Here is a 17475-nt window from a genome sequence, read left to right on the forward strand (position 1 = left end):
GATGTCATGTATATTTTACAAAAAAGAAACACACAGTTTAGAATCTGCTCAATCCCTTCACAAACTAAAGGGATCTGGTCCTATCATATAGACCTGCCAGAAGCAAAAGAAATTACCTCAGGGGAAAAACATCATTTATTATCTCTTCAACTTTTCATAAACAATATATCCAGTATTTATCAAATGAAAGCAAAAAAGGGAGGGTTGGGGGTGGAAAGAGACAATAGAAAATAACCTATCTAGATAACGGAATTATCAGATGAGGACTAAAATAACTGTGATGTCTCAACCAAAATGATAAAACTTAACATCACCAATAATGGGACAAAGAGATTTTAAGTGACTCTTGATGTGATTCACTGAAAACAACAATTTTTCGTTCATGTAGTATTTTTCCAAAAACTGTTTAAGTTGAATATAATCATGAGGAAACAACCAGACAAAGCAAAATAGCGAGTCGGTCATATTAAAAACAAAGACAAAATGGGCCTGGATTTGTTTTTGAATGTCATTATGATAAAAGGAAAAAAAAAATACCCCAGGAAACTAAAGTGACATAACACCTAAAAGCAATGCATTATCCTTGATTGGATCCTGGATTAGGGAAAGTAAAATTTTTAAAAAGCTAGAAATCTGGGGCTTCCCTGGTGGCACAGTGGCTGAGAGTCCACCTGCCGATGCAGGGGACAGTTTCATGCCCCGGTCCGGGAAGATCCCACGTGCCGCGGAGCGGCTAGGCCCATGAGCCATGGCCGCTGGGCCTGCACATCCGGAGCCTATGCTCCGCAACGGGAGAGGCCACAACAGTGAAAGGCCCGGGTACCACAAAAAAAACAAGCTAGACATCTGTAACTGAAACAACTGGGAAATTTGAATATGAACTGTATATTAGATAATATTATTGTATATCAATGTTAAATTTCTTTAATGTGACAATGGTTTTAGTTTAGTAGAATGTCTTTGTTCTTACGAGCTATACGTCAAAATGTTTAGGGGTACAGCATTATAAAATCTGCAATTTACTTCCAAAAGGTTCCAAAAGGGAGAGAAAGAAAGAAAAAAGAGAGAAAGCAAATGGGAACAGGCAATTTGAGAAGGGCTTATCATGAATCAGTGTTCACTATACAATTCTTTCAAGTTATGAATTTTTCAGAATAAACAATTGGGAAAAATTAAATAGCTGATTAACGTATTCAAGAAATTAGAAGATGAATTGGAATTTGCATTAAGAAATGGAATCTAAAAAAAAGAATCAAAGGGAAATTCTAGAACTGAAAAATACAGTAACTGAAATTAAGACCCAAATGGAAGGGCTGAATAGCAAATCAGACAACTGAAGAAAAGATTACTATGCTAGAGAATAGGTCAATAGAAAATAAGACCTGAAGCACAAACTCAAAAAAGAATAAAGGTAAAGAATAGGAAGAATGCAAGTGACATATGGGACATAGTGAAAAAGTCTAACAAACATGACTGAAATCTCAGAAGGAAAAGAAAAAAATGGGACACTATTTAAACATAATGGCTGAGGAATTTCCAAACTGATAAGACAACAAGCCACAGTTTAATAAACTCTGTAAACCCTAGGAATAGGAAAACCAGACCTAAGCACATCAAATAACACTGCTAAAAAACTGCTAAAGACAAAAAGGAAAATCTTAAAGGCAAGAGGAAAAAACATGTATTACCTTTAAAGGAACAATTAGACTGATAGCTGACTTGCCAAAATAAAAAATGGGAACCAAATATCTTCAAAGTACTGGAAGAAAATAATTGCCAATTGGTTACTTATACCCAGCAAAAAATCTTTCCAAAATGCAACAAAATTAACACACTTTGGGACCAAAAGAAAAAAAATAAAAGGAGAGAGTTCATTACCAACAGAGCAAAGAAAATACTAAAGGGTGTTCTTCAAGCAGAATGAAAATAATTCTGGATAGAAACATGGAAATCAGGAAGGAATGAAGAGTAATGGAAAGGCTAAGTATGTAAGTAAATCTCTGTGAACACTGACTATATAAAGCAACAATATCTTGTAGGGCTTAAAATAAATGAATCTATATACCTGAGAGGAATTTCACATTCTCCTAAGATGCAGAAAGTGGAAAAGAACATTGCTTTGGAGTTAATAAATAAATGCAAATAAACTACAAAGTAACTTTTCTTAAATGCATCAGAAAGCTGAGGTCCCAGGACAACCAAGTAGACTGAAATCTAAAGAGACCTCACCAAGTGTTGGCTCATCTGTGGCAGAACAAAGAAAAGAGATATGGGGCACCAGATGACCAGGTAATAAAAATTCAATTAAAATTATTAACAAATTGATTTTAAAAATTGTATATGTGTGGGCTAGTATGTACATATAAAACCCATGGGACTCTTGGACACAAGGGGAATTCACAACCACCTACAGGCTCTTATCCACACACCTCCACCAAATACTCAGGAGAAAGAATGGGGGTAGGGCAGGAGACCAGAGAAAACCTCTTTGGTGGTACAGTCTTGGAGGACAGGAGTAGCCACAATAGCAGAAAGGACACAAAAAGCTCTGACTAGACCCTTCTCCCCTACTGAACAAAAGCCTTAACTGGTATGGGAAGGGCAGCAAATGATGTTACCCTCAAGGCTTATAGGTTAAGTAAGACCCATTGCTGTTGCAGTAAGGGTAAAGGAAAAACACCTCTACCCTTAAAGGACAGGGCATAAAACCGTCTTGAGCCCATGATACTATAACAATAACACCACAGAGGTCTCCTACCACTGAAGGAAGGGCAAAAAAAATTTATCCTGCACAAGATCTGCCAGATGCAAGGCAGAGCATGAATGCCACAGGGGAGGACAGAATCACTGAGAAAGCCCCACCAATGAGAACACTGGACACTGGAACTGCTAAAGACTACAGTAGACAAGGGCAACAGAGAATGTTACTGTCCCCCACTCCCCCAAACAAACAAACAAATGCTAAACACATCATATTCAAACTCCTGAAAGCCAGAAATAAAGAGAAAATATTGGAGGAGTAATCCTTTTTCCTTACTACCAAGGTACCCTTGACTGTAACAGCTCAATTGTAGAACTTTATATTGTAATTATTTGGGCCTTTGTTCACCTTTTTTAATAGACTGTAAGCTCTTCAAAAGTAAAGAACCTTAATTATTTCTGCCTCTCTCAAAATCTCCTGGCCATAGAGCCATTTAAACAAATATATTTTAAATTATTAAATATGAAGCAAAATGACAAGATACTATCATCTCATAAATCTATAACACCTCTTTGTTTTCCCAAACATGAAGCCCATTCTTTTACTAGGTAGCTGAGATACTTACTGGATTGGGAGTAAGCTATAAGAACAGAATCCACAATGTTTAGAGAGAGAAAGGGCAAGAAAAAACAAGGAATCCAGTTTACAGATAAAGAAAACAAAGGCCCTGAAAGGACCTTTTTCATTCAGAGTCCTCATTTGTAGAACTTTACTTGCCTTACCCAGTTGGAGCCTTGGTTCTGTTTTGTTTTAAATATATATTTTGCTTTAGCAATGAGAAGCAGCTCAATATTTTCCTATTCTTAAATCGGAAGATTTAAGAATCTCAGAAAAATTTCAGTGAAGGGAAACTTAAAGTCTCCCCAAAATGGGAGTCTTTTCTGGAATGACCTTACTTTAAAATATTACCAGTATTTCTGAAATAGAAAAAAAAAAGGAGAATAGCAGGTAACCCCAGGCAACTAAACCAAATATAAACTTTGCATCTTCTAACGCTCATTATGTTATCATAGTTTTCTGTTTTTTAACTAAACTAAAATATAGATGGCAGCTAAATGTATTTCCTAGGACAATTCTATGAGGAATCGGTCTTAGGAAAATTCCCATACTGCTCCTTGTGTAAATGTGTCAAGTAGAACCGAAGTGAAAAAGAACTGTCTTCTCATTTCAAGCATCCTTATTTATCTTGATGCTGCCTCACCCACTGGTCAAATGTGCCTCTCTTCAAATATTTGTCTTTTGGAACAAGAACGAAATACAAAACTGACCTCTAAAGAAACCTGGGAAACTTGAATATCACAGTCTACTAAGTAAACTGTCAGTGAAAAATTACCCAGGATGATACTGCCAGTACTATATATTAAGCGGTCATAATTTGTCCCTTTATTTTGAATTCCAGGAGGGTTTAAGAATTGTTGGCGTCCAAAAAACAAGTAATCCTGTTTTGATCACTGAATCATTAAGAAAATGCAACCAAATCCTGATACCTCAGATACTGTAGTACATTGCTCACTGTTCTTCCCCTCTGCTAAGCTGCAGAAAGAAGAAAGGAAAAGGGATTCTTTACAAGGAGAGAATAAAGCACTTACACTTCATAGGACTTTCTAGCCACAGATGCCAGGTGCTACCCACTGAAATCCAGGCTTGGACTAAGCTCCACATTTCTGAAAGGACCATCTCAACCGAAGCCTGGGGCTCAGAGTCAGCAGGAGGAAGCTGCAGCTCCCACTAGCAGCACATTTCAAAGAGGCTGCAACAAGAGAACATTTTCCATTTAAGCAACTAATTCCAATCTTCCATTTCACAAAGCAGTAGCAGAACAGGCCTTTATTATCAGTCTTTTCAAAAGATATTTCCATGACTATGTGATGAATATGAAGCAGGCTATGGCCCAGCAATCCTTTCACTAACATGCTCTAAGTCTTTCATTATACTTCACAGCAGATCCTAAAAGTACTTGCCCTTTTTTCTTTAACGGTCACGACTGCTCCAAGACTCACTTCTACACTAACAGTTCTAAAACTGCCTAATCAACGGAAATCACTGAGCAGACCCTTAACATTGCAAGTACACACCCAGATAGGGGGGGCCTAAGGATTCATCAGCTGCCAAGAATCAGAAGCAGATTAGAGCTGCTAGTTAATCCTATACAAAAACTCCTCAAATTAAGCAGCATTACTTAAAAATACTTCACTGAAAACAGAAGAGCTCTGGCAAATAGAAAATTAGGTTCTGGAAATACAAATATTTCAATGAAATTTGATAAGTAAGAATAAATGTGTAAGACTGCTGTACTTTTTAAAAACATTTCAATTAGTGAATAATACATCTATTAAATAAAGATTTATAGTATACTGGAAGGAGGAGCAGACCAGGCAAGAGCACAGTAAAAAGAACCCCTAAAAAACAGTCAATCAGACACTGCAACATTATAGACACATGCCTTGTACCAATATGGTATAGAGCTAGAAAATCAGAATTTCCCAAATCAAGAAAAAGTCATTTTCATGAGACAGGTAAAGAACAAACTAGTCTTATTAACCTGAAAAAGAGAAAGGAATTTTTTGTCAGTCAACTGTCTTAAGTTTTTGTATCTAATCCTTTATGAAAATTTTACAAATTTAAGATAAATTGCTAGGTCTGTCACAAGTACTTTCTGATGGTTTTCAGAAGAGAAAATGGTATGAATGGATACTAGGAAAAATATAAGCTATAGATCTCAAAAGAAAACCATCACTACCTAAAATTGTTATCTTTCAAAATAATTTGTTTTGCAAGATGGTCTGAAATACAGAAACTATGGTGAAATGAAACTTAGCTAATACCTTCACCACAGCAGTGATGAGTAAACAACTCCCAACTCCAAAAGCAGAGTGTAAGTGAAAAATAATCATAAAGCCCCAAGCAAGCTCCCAGAACCATAGACTACCCATGTATGCATAAACAAGTTTTCTAGAAGCAAAAAAGCTCATTTATAGAGATAAGTTCAGCCAATTTACATTTTCACAGCCATCCCCATAATAACTGAATAGATAATTAAGAGGGAGATATTATTTCCCTTATAGGAGGAAAGAGATTCCTGGCTAAAAATAATTCTTTAAAACATCATAAGCTATTCAAATTCCAGGAGAAATACTCAAACACTCTTATCTTCAAGACAATGTTGGAAGATGGTAGTGCCCATATGCATTACTCTATCTTGATCTCAATGAAAGGAATCAGTAAGACCAAATGACTACAGCACTGCACGCTGTGGTCTCCTGAGTTTCTGAGGAAATCCCAGTATTTCTGGGACAAGCATTTTCAAACAATCCTGTGTCATAATGGCCTCTATCAAATAAACTTTGGCTCAAATCTGTAGCTGTGGCTCACACATAATATGATACTGAGAAATTTTGCCAAAATTTTTCCTCAACAACTGTAAAGAATCCCTATCCAAATTAAAAACCCTCAGCCACCTATGCATGTGAATATTAACCTCAAGAACGGCCCTGAAAAAAGATAAATAAATCTGGATCCATAAGGTCAGCTTGGGTTTTGAGTGACTGAAGCATTCATTCCTTGATAATCAATTCACTGTGGGCCTTACTAATTATATTAGGCAGCCCTGCTTTAAAAGTAGAAAATGTTGGGCTTCCCTGGTGGCGCAGTGGTTGAGAGTCTGCCTGCCGATGCAGGGGACACGGGTTCGTGCCCCGGTCTGGGAAGATCCCACATGCCGCGGAGCGGCTGGGCCCGTGAGCCATGGCCGCTGAGGCTGCGCGTCCGGAGCCTGTGCTCCGCAACGGGGAGAGGCCACAACAGTAAGAGGCCCGCGTACCGCAAAAAAAAAAAAAAAAGTAGAAAATGCCAAGCTTGAAACCATTTCAAGCTTTTGAAGCAAATGGGTAGCCCATGTGAAGGCTTCCTGAAAGCCAAAATATAGAAAATGGATTTCCTTTAGTCACCGGTCTCTATTCCTGCCTATCTGAGCAAGTTTTATAACAATTCGTATAAACCTGAAGAATGAGAGTACTATCAGACATACTAAGCATACACTAACACAATGCTGAAGATTCAAGTTTCTTAACTGTATAGAAATATGAGATGTCTAGCTTAAGGTTTAATAAAAAATGCATTATAGTGTTAGAAAACTCTGAGTGCTTATGTAAAAACATGTACCTTTTTAAGACTAGTTCTAAGTGTATTCTGCTTTAGGGCCATCTGTATAAATGGTGTTAACTATGGCTGAGACAGAAAATACAAGTAAACAGTTAATATGGAGAAAAACTGAAGAGTGCAGTGGGCTTGAAAAAAAAAGTAAAAAATATAATGTAAACTCTGTTAACAGAAAATTTCTTACCAAAAGAAAAAAAAATACAAATTTCATAATATTTTCATTTTGGGAAGTCTAACCAGAAAGACGAAAATTAAATCGGTACTTTCAAGGAGTTCTGCATGCCAAACACTACAAAATTATCCCCATTAGCAGTACTGTGAACTTCCAGTAAAGAGAAATAAAGCTTCTCTCTGGAACTTCACCTATATAACAATACAACACTCTCTGGTAATATTTCAGTACCAGGGTACAAGCTAGGGAAACACAGGAGAGGTAATCTGAGCAAGCGCAACTTTCTAAGAATTAAATGTTCTTAAGTTCAACAGAGCTTATGGGACTTCTCTGGCGGTCCACTGGTTAAGACTCCACGCTTCCACTGTAGGAGGCACAGATTCGATCCAGGTTGGGGACTAAGATCCCGCATGCCACATAGCTCGGCCAAAACAAAACAAAAAAACAAAAAAAAACCAAGAGCTTAAAATTCTGTGAAATCTAGAAAATAGTATGTCAGTTCCTCAAAAAAAACAAAGAATTACCATATGATCCAGCAATTCCCCTTCTGGTGATATACTCAGAAGAACTGAAAGCAGGGACTCCAACAGATATTTGTGCACCTGTGCTCATAACAGTATTCACAATAGCCAAAACGTGGAAGCTACCCAAGTGTGTACCAACAGATGAATAGGTAAACAAAATGTGGTACACACAATATTATTCAGCCTTAAAAAGGGATGAAATTCTGACACATTCTACAACATGGATGAACCCTGAGAACACTATGTTAAGTGAAAAAAGCCAGTCACAAAAGGACAAATACTGTATGATTCTACTTATATGAGGTACCTAGAGTAGTCAAGTTCATGGAGACAAAAAGCAGAATGGTGGTTGCCAGGGGCTGTAGGGAGAGAGAAATGGGGAGTTAGTTAACTGTGTTTTAATGGGTACAGATTTTCATTTTTACAAGATGAAAAACGTTCTGGAGATGCATGGTGATGATGGTTACACAACAATGTAAATGTACTTAAAGCCACTGAACTACACACTTAAAAATGGTTAAAGTGGTAAATTTTATGCTATGTGTATTTCACCATAATTTTTAAAAAGGAATGAAATTCTGACATAGTCTACAACATGATGAACCTTGAAGATATTATTCTAAGTGAAATAAGCCAAACACCAAAAGGAAAATATTGTATCATTCTACTCATAAGGTAATTGGAGTAGTCAAATTCCGAGAGGAAAAAAAAAGTAGAATGGTGGTTACCAGGGGCTGAAGAGAGGAGGGGATGGAGAATTATTCTTTAATAGGTAGAGTTTTAGTTTGGGAAGACGAAAAAGTTCCAGAGGTGGGTGGTGGTGATGATTGCACAACATGAATGTACTTAATGCCACTGAACTGTACGCCTAAAAATGGTTAAAATGGCAACTTAGAAAATGTAGCAGTATCCAGATTTTATATCCTGTTTCAAACCATTGACTCTGGTCCAAGGCCTGGGAAGATGAGAAATAAACTAATCCAAATACAGATGAATGCCACCAGATAACAGACTATCATGCCAACAGAAATACCATCACAAATTCTCATTCATAAGTTCCAATACAACAAGGACATGAAATGACTATATCTGCACTGTCCAAGACTTGGAATGTGGCAGTGCAACTAAGGAATTGATTTTAACTTCATTTTAATTAACTTAAATTGAAACAGCCACAATAGCCATGTGGGTAATGGCAATCATATTAGACAATATAGCCAGAGTGGTATACTATTCAGTTGAAAGGCCTTTGGTTTTTATCATTTACTTACACACTCCCATTTTCCAGCAATGCAAAGTATACAGTATTCCTATGTTCACTGAACTAACTGACGCCAAAGAAGTTGTACACAAACATTTTCTATTTTCTAGAAGGCTTGCCTTTCAAAAACATGTTTATGTTTTAAGAGTCACTTGACTGGGCTTCCCTGGTGGCGCAGTGGTTGAGAGTCCGCCTGCCGATTCAGGGTACGCGGGTTTGTGCCCCAGTCCGGGAAGATCCCACGTGCTGCGGAACTGCTGGGCCCGTGAGCCATGGCCGCTGAGTCTGCGCGTCCGGAGCCTGTGCTCCGCAACGGGAGAGGCCACAGCGGTGAGAGGCCCGCGTACCGCAAAAAAAAAAATGAGTAGCACAATTAATTAGCCCTATAAAGAGATGGTCTTTGCTTCCATTGGTTTCTGCACTGTCTACTAATTTTGGTTACTAGAGGTAGACAAAGGAAACTACTAAGTATTCAGAGCAGTCCACTGTTAAATAGGCTTCCTTTCAGATCTGTCTCAAAATAATTTTGTCTTTTAAAACACTTGGAAGACATCAGTGATATCTGCCTAGCCCATAAAACAAAAACATGGCTGTAGGCTGTTTCCAAGAATTTTGGTGGAAAAAAAGCTTAATGAATGTAGATTCTTCAGAAAATGGCTGTTTTATACAAATACCAGAGAAAGAGAAAAGATGCTAACTCATAGCATGGGCTGAACCATGTCCAAATTATACCGTTATAGCAAATCTATTGTCACCAGGATCATTATAACTATACTAAATGACCCTAAGATTAGTAAGTATGGGGAAGAGGGAAGTAAGGATAATAGTTTTTCAAAACGTATATTATTCAAAGTGGTTTTGAAACAAACCAGGCAAATTCTGTTCCTTACCAATTTCATTTTTTCGTTAATTTTCTTAGGGACTGTACAGTTTTGGATGCTACTTTATATGGCATAATTTTAGTTACTACATTTTCTGTTTTCAACTAAAGTAGATTTTTTTTTCCCAGCCACGGTGCGCAGCTTGTGGGATCTTAATTTCCCAACCAGGGACTGAACCCGGAGCCCTCTGAGTGAAAGTACAGAGTCCTAACCACTGGACCCCCAGGGAATTCTTTATCAATTTCAAATTGAAAATTAAAACACTATGCTACTACACTGCATGTTTTGTGACTACTCTAAAACAGATTTTTGGTTTAAAATGTCACTTAGTGACCACTTCAAGAAAGGCTTATTGTGTCAAAAAGTTCCTCTCCTTTTCTGTACTCAAGTCATTCAAAAGCATAAAATGAGGGTAATAAAAACTTATCTCATAAAGACTGCTTTTTAAAAAAAGATTGGAAAGACTGAAAATAGAGCATCATAGGAGACTGAATAATATTGTTTATTTTCAATCATCCATAGATATGTTAGAGAGAAGCAGCAAAAATAAATGAAATTCATAGAAAAAGACAAATCTGAGTCATCCAACTGCCCCTTTGGAGGTGCTACAAGCAGCTATGCATTCAGGAACATTTTTAAGAAATTGTGTGTCTACAGACTGCCAACAAACACATGAAAGAATGCTCAACATCACTAATCATTAGAGAAATGCAAATCAAAACTACAATGAGATATCACCTCACACTAGTCAGAATGGCCATCATCAAAAAATCTACAAACAATAAATGCTGGAGAGGGTGTGGAGAAAAGAGAACCCTCTTGCACTGTTGGTGGGAATGTAAACTGATACAGCCACTATGGGGAAGAGTACGGAGGTTCCTTAAAAAACTAAAAATAGAACTACCATACGATCCAGCAATCCCAATACTGGGCATATACCCTGAGAAAACCATAATTCAAAAAGAGTCATGTACCACAATGTTCATTGCAGCTCTATTTACAATACCCAGGACATGGAAGCAACCTGAGTGTCCGTCGACAGATGAATGGATAAAGAAGATGTGGCACATATATATTACTCAATGGAATATTACTCAGCCATAAAAAGAAATGAAATTGAGTTATTTGTAGTGAGGTGGATGGACCTAGAGTCAGTCATACAGAGTGAAGTAGGTCAGAAAGAGAAAAACAAATATCATATGCTAACACATATATTTGGAATCTAAAAAAAGAAAAAAATGGTTCTGAAGAACCTAGGGGCAGGACAGGAATAAAGACGGAGACGTAGAGAATGGACTTGAGGACACAGGGAGGGGGAAGGGGAAGCTGGGACGAAGTGAAAGAGTGGCATGGACTCATATATACTACCAAACGTGAAATAGATAGCTAGTGGGAAGCAGCTGCATAGCACAGGGAGATCAGCTCCATGCTTTGTGTCCACCTAGAGGGGTGGGATAGGGAGAGTGGGAGGGAGACGCAAGAGGGAGGAGATATGGGGATATATGTATAGCTGATTCACTTTGTTATAAAGCAGAAACTAACACACCCTTGTAAAGCAATTATACTCCAGTAAAGATGTTCAAAAAGAAACTGTCAGAGATCTTGATCTTTTTTTTTTTTTTTGGTACGCGGGCCTCTCACTGTTGTGGCCTCTCGCAGAGCACAGGCTCCGGACACGCAGGCTCAGCGTCCTTGGCTCATGGGCCCAGCCGCTCCGCGGCATGTGGGATATTCCCGGACCGGGGCACGAACCCGTGTCCCCTTTATCTGCAGGCGGACTCTCAACCACTGCGCCACCAGGGAAGCCTGATCATTTCTTAATAATCATGGTTTATTCCTTCAACTATGGGTATCAGATTATATAAACATCTGAAAGGATCCTACTGTCTATTGGGGGAGACAAAACAAATCTTCAAAAAGGTTAAAAAAATGATAAATACAATTAAAGTGCTTTCGGTGTTGGGGCAGGGGCAGAAATGACTTTCAGCGGAAGAGAATCTGTTAAGACTTTAAGGAGAAAGAATTTAAGCTAGCTAGGCTTTGAAAAGATGGGCTAGTTTCTTCATTTGAAGACAGGATTGGGGAAAAGTAATAGTAAAAGTCCAAAGGTAAGAAAAAAATTAAAATATCATATAACCAGACAAAGGCTGAATCCCCTCCCCACAAAAAACCATTTGCTTATTCCGGGAGATACTACAGCTGTGTGAATGCTGATGGGAAGGATCCAGTAAAGAGGGAGTTTTAGGATACAAGTGAGACACAGGATAACCAAAAGATCAAGGTTCCTGAGAATTCAGATAATAAGATGCAGAGCACTAAAATCGGACAGAAGAAGCAATTGGATACACATGCTCAAGTTCTACCAATCAGAGGTGAAGGGTTGGTGGTATACTGAAGAAAGGGATGAGAACGACAGTCCCTGGAAAAAGACAAGACCTAACAAAGAAAAAGGGCCAGTTAATGGGATAAGGTTTTGATGAAATTCAAGAACTAAGACTTCTGTTTAACACAATTTAACTGATTGAAACATCTGTTTGCCCTCAAATTCCCTCCAAAATCAGAGTAAAAAGATTTTTTTTCCCCAAGGATGAGAGAACCCACAAGGACAGAAAATGGAAACACGAATGGTATTAACAAAACTGTGAAAAGGAGAAAGCTGCTGGGTGACTGTTAACTCTCAGAGAAGGCCTGAGAAAGTTGAAATTTGCCTGATAGCAGGGAGGGGGAAGGGATAAGAATGGGGGAAGCCAAGAGGCAAACTAATTCCAAAATCCCAGTAAGGCTCAAGAATTAGAAGTACTGAGATACACCTGAAGACAGATGCACAGATAGAACAAATAACAAAGGAATGGCTTCAAAATCTGTGTAAGCGGTTTAGTTTCCTAGATTTTCTCCCTGACTCTGAGGGGCCAGGCTACTATACTATCCTCCCACCATCACAGAAAACTCAAGGTTTACTTTGCAGAGACTGAAGTAGAGTGACTCTGGACTCTTGGACAACAGACTCACCTAAGGACAGGAGTATCATACTGAAAACAGATTAAATAAACTAAAGTCTACATACTTAGCATTTAGATTCATCCTCCAGTTCATTCTCCTACCTGCCACTGGCAGCCTAGTTCATAACCTCCAGGCAGAAGACTAGAGAACTCTCAGGGTAAAAGTGGTCCAAGAAAAAAGACCAACAATGAGAGTGAAGAGATGAAGTTTCCCCTCTCAATTCTCTGTCAAATGAGGGAGTAATTCAAGAAAAGATCATGGGATCCAGGATTCAGCACATCCAATACAAGAAAGAAAAAGGAATTCCCTAGGACAGTGAGATGCCAGAATAATTATGCAAGAGACCTGGAGAACAACCAGGCCAGACTGAAGCAGGGAGATAGAGGGCTCTCGGGAGAGGTTTCCTTCCACCAAAAAAGTGTGAACATACTAAGAGGATATTTACACTTACTAACAGAGAGTTTGGGATGAATTACTGTAGATATATAGAAAATAAGGCAAACGTGAAAAAAAGAAAAAGGTAATGATTACCACCAAAAAAAAAGTTGCACAAAAAAGAAATTATCATGGTATACACACTTCATGATTCACAATGTGTAATGATTTAACCAGAAATGTGGTATACCTATGTTAACCAAAAATGTGGTATACCACAGGTATACCTATGAGTGATGGGGTGTGAGGAAGCGGAGGAAGCCTAAATCTTCATCTTTCATAGGAGAAACTATGAAACTGCTCTTTTTTCTTCCTAAATTTTGTAAAACTATTCCCATTTTATAACTTTAGAAAGTTTTTAAAGTTTGGCTTAAATCTTTAAAATTTTAACGGTAACTTTTATTACTAAATTAACAATAAATTAATAAGTTTTTTATTTTGATAAAATTAAAATTATGTAAGATTTCAAAAAAGTTAAAACTATTACATGACGTTACTTGAGATTCCTGAGCCAGCAAACTAGAAGAATTTAAGTTGGTTGTGTGATCGGAACTCAATGCATGAGTTAGTGATTTAGGGGGGGGTTGGTGACTTTTTAGCAATGACAAGTTCCAAGATGTGACTGTGTGACCAGGTGGCTTAGAAAAAAGTAAAGGAATTAAGAAGCCAAAGTGTTAGCTGAATTGTCAATCCAGATGCTGAAGTCGCCTAAAAATTATGATGTGTGACTGTACTATTTTCCAGGTCCACTTTTCCACTCTTCTCTACCATGTTTTCTGCCCCAGTATGCTGACCTCTATGGAACAGATCAACAGGTTCCTGAGTCCCCTAGCTTAGGGTTAGGTTTGCCCAATGGGGAATCCCAGGAGGAAGTTAGGAGAATAAGGTGTAGATATTTATTCCTCCAGCTTCCTCCCTGCAGAATCACCTCATGCTGGCTATGCCCCTTCCACTGAAAACTACAATTCCTCTCAAGGCAGCCAACTCCGTACTTCTCCTGAGAGTCCAAGAAGTAACCACTCTCTCTCTTACCTCTTCTGGCTGTTAACAGCTTAGGGCTGTTAACAGTTTGGCTACAGGGTACTACACCATCTTTTGTGGTACCCCATTATATCCACATCTTTATAAACAGTACCTTTATAAAACAAACCCTCCTCAAATTAGCCTATTTCAAGTGCGCCATCTGTTCCTGTTGGGACCTGACTGTAAATACTGATAATAATGATGATGGTGATGATGTAAGGCTGTAACAGAGACTAGTGGAAACTAAGTGACTAATATTTAAATAACAATTACTAACATATTTTGAGTTCTAGGTTCCAAGAACTTTGTTAAGCTCTTTGTAGGTATTAACTCGTTTAAACATCACAAGCAAAGATGTTTTTGTGCCAAGCAAAGATTTTTTTTGTCTGGTTCATTTCCATATACCAACACCTAGCAGTTGCTGGTACATGGTAAGCACTAAAATACTGATTTAAAATACATACAGCAATAAGCAGATTTAGTAGGGAAGGCTGACTTTTGGTATGGTGTAGCATTTCTCCTATTTTTACTTTGAAAACTTTAAGATAAGGGACGTGTGGCTCCCCAGATCACAAAAACTAACTAAACACTAAGACAGACCACATATGATTTTCCTGTGTAGCCTACAGTGAGTCTTATTCCTTTCTCTTCCCATGTAGCCTACAGTCAGTCTTATTCCTTTCTCTCCCCATTCCTTTCTCTTCACCCAGGACTTGGGTTCCCGATTTTTTTTTTAAGTGTAATATTCAAAGTTGCAAATTTTTAAATACTTATTATGCACTCACAGCCTAGGAGCTGATTCAAAAGGGCAGAGCATCTTTAAGTACTAGTTATGAGTTAAAAAAAAGAAATGGAAGGGGAAGGAGCAAATTTTAAAACATACTTAGGCATATAAAATGCAAAAATAAGAAAGGTAAAGTCAGCAATATGACCAAGTACACATTATCACACTGAACTAAAGCACTGCAAGGGTAAGTAGGAAAATTAGAGGAGGAAATATAATACACGAGATTCAAAGAACGCAGAAATACAATAAGTATAATAGGTTGCAATTAACCCCTCATTGGATGCTGACACAATTATCTGTAATAATCAAGGCAGCTACGATACCCGTATCTTATAAAGAAGCTAAAAATCAGGGGAAAGAGAAGGTTAGAAAACCAATATGCTGCAAAATGAGAACTGCAAAGATTTTCTGAAACGAGAATTGATTTTTTTTCTTTACGTTATGTTGCACTCCAAAACACGCGGAAAACTCACGTGTATAAGGATCTAGAAACCTGAGAAGTTTCGAGAATAATGTACTCAAACTAGAGTGAAAAGCAGCAAGAAACAGTGAGATGTAAGGCTATGAGTGGGAAGAAATTGCCGGAGTAACACCTGGACACCGAAGAGAGACGGATAAAACATCCTTAAGTGGAAGACAGAGAAAGACTGGGCTTGGATTTGGTTGAAGAAAGACAAAACGGAAAAGCAAGGCCTAAGAAACAAGTAGTAGCAAGGGTGAAACTTAGAGGACCAGATCGAAGCCACGAGCGAGAAGTACAGGACCTACAAACCAGATTCTACGGGGTGGGGAAAGGGCCACTTCGCGACCGGCCAGCTGCAACTAGTTTCCGAAAAGCCGCGTAGATGTAGCTTCGCAGCCCCACCCCGCGGCAGCAGCTCCTCCCCAAGGAAGACCTAAGAAGGCCAACGGCCGGGCGCCGGCTCCAGCCGAGGTCCCACCCCGCCCTTGCCCCGCGGCGCAGAATGGCCTCTCTCGGCCCCTCACCGAACGCTGCAGCTCCCCAAGCCAGAACGAGGCGCGCTCCTTTCCGCTGGGATCTGGGTCGTGGTAGAGCGCCTGCACTGCCTGGTACACGAGCTGCAATGTCGGCTTTGCTCCTTCCATGGTGGTAGCGGCGGTGGCGGCAGCGATGGCTCTGGTGTTTTCTCCCGAGGCTTCTCCGGCTGCTCCGCCTTCGCGCTTCCTCACTTTGTCGGCCACGGCCGCTCCCTGACTGGCGCCATCTCCTCTTTGGCCGTTACCAGGGCAGAGGGGTTCCCCGTTGAAGTTACCCCCTCGGAAACAGAGGTTAGATCGTATTCAAGTTCCTGGTTGTTGTTCCGATCTTACCACTAGACTCTAGACTTCTGAGTCTACACGCCGGTGCTCGCCTCTTGACCCGGTGACTTGCCCTCAGAAAGCTGTCCCGGCCCGACACAGACCATGCAGCATACCTCAGCAGCCTTTACCCGGACCGGAAGCGGCAGCACCAAAACCTTTGGCACACTTCCGCCTGGTGCGGCGTAAACTGCTTCCTTCCCTGCACGCCTCCTCTTGTCTCGCCTCCCCCTCCCGGAAGTGACCCTACCGGGCCGGGAAAAGGAAAGAAGTGGTTCTCTACTTCTTTGCGTCGGACTGAAGCCTTAGGACCCTCGTGGCTCCCACACCTGTGCAGCTCTCCTCTCCTTGGCAATGGATCCGAGGTCTTTCCTCCTCCTTCCGACTTATCCATTCCTCTACATAGAGTCCTTTTGGACCCCCGTGGACAAGGTGCAGCAATTCAACCATCTGTGGAGTGTCCACTGTATTGCAAATTCAAAGATGATTTAAGACAAGATTTGTATGCAGACCCTAATGGAGGAGACAGACACGTAATCAAATAACTGTTGTACAAACCTGAAAAATGTGCCACTGAAATAAATACAAAATGCCTAGAAGCCCCTTTCCACTAAATTCTGACACCCAAAAAGATATTTCATTCTATTGCCCAGGACGCTCTGACTCCAGAGTATTTGCACAAACACACTGAATTGTGTTTTTGTGTGTGCCTTTCTTTCCGAATCAAACATCGATGGTATAACAATTCTCAATTCACAAAAGAAGATATAAATCTTGGAATCTGTACTAAGGAGAAAATTTCCAAACATTGCTGCTTCTCCTTTGCAATAATAAGTAACTACTGTAAGGTCGGATCTTAACAAACGGCACCGCGAAACAGGAAAGCTTCAAGTGAGCTTTATTAGGGAGCGCTCCCGGGCGAGGTTCACTGATCCGAGAGAAAGGGGCCAGAGAAGTCGCACCCGGGCGACGGTTGGGCAAGATTTTATAGGGGAAGAAGGGAAAGGGGTGTGGTGAATCTGGGAGGGCGCAGGGTATTCCTTATTTGATGGTCTTTTCGGGTATCCTGGGGGACCGTTAGTCCCGCCCCTCGCAAGGCGGGAAGGCTGGGCTGGGTTCAAAGTTCCCAGGTCAGTTTCTGGAACTGGGTGGT

At 39.7% G+C, this 17475-nt stretch overlaps 1 protein-coding gene across 3 annotated transcripts in view; it reads right to left on the reverse strand.

Annotated features, from left to right (window-relative positions):
* TNPO3 (transportin 3) overlaps nt 1–16488 on the reverse strand; it is an 81222-nt gene extending 64734 nt beyond the window's left edge. The window contains exons 1-2 of one of the 3 annotated variants that reach the window (XM_067746953.1): nt 15990–16486; nt 4351–4511 (exon numbers count right to left, since the gene is read on the reverse strand). Coding sequence is in view for 2 of the 3 variants with exons in the window: in XM_067746952.1 (XP_067603053.1) it covers nt 15990–16109 (120 nt within the window). In the remaining variant the exon portion in view is untranslated. Of the gene's footprint in view, nt 1–4350; nt 4512–15989 lie in introns of all 3 variants that reach the window. The other 2 variants (XM_067746952.1, XM_067746954.1) reach the window with 2 other exon arrangements.
* Nucleotides 16489–17475: the final 987 nt, after the last annotated feature.

The sequence above is a fragment of the Pseudorca crassidens genome, chromosome 8 (assembly GCF_039906515.1).
Source record: "Pseudorca crassidens isolate mPseCra1 chromosome 8, mPseCra1.hap1, whole genome shotgun sequence".
NCBI lineage: Eukaryota > Metazoa > Chordata > Mammalia > Artiodactyla > Delphinidae > Pseudorca > Pseudorca crassidens.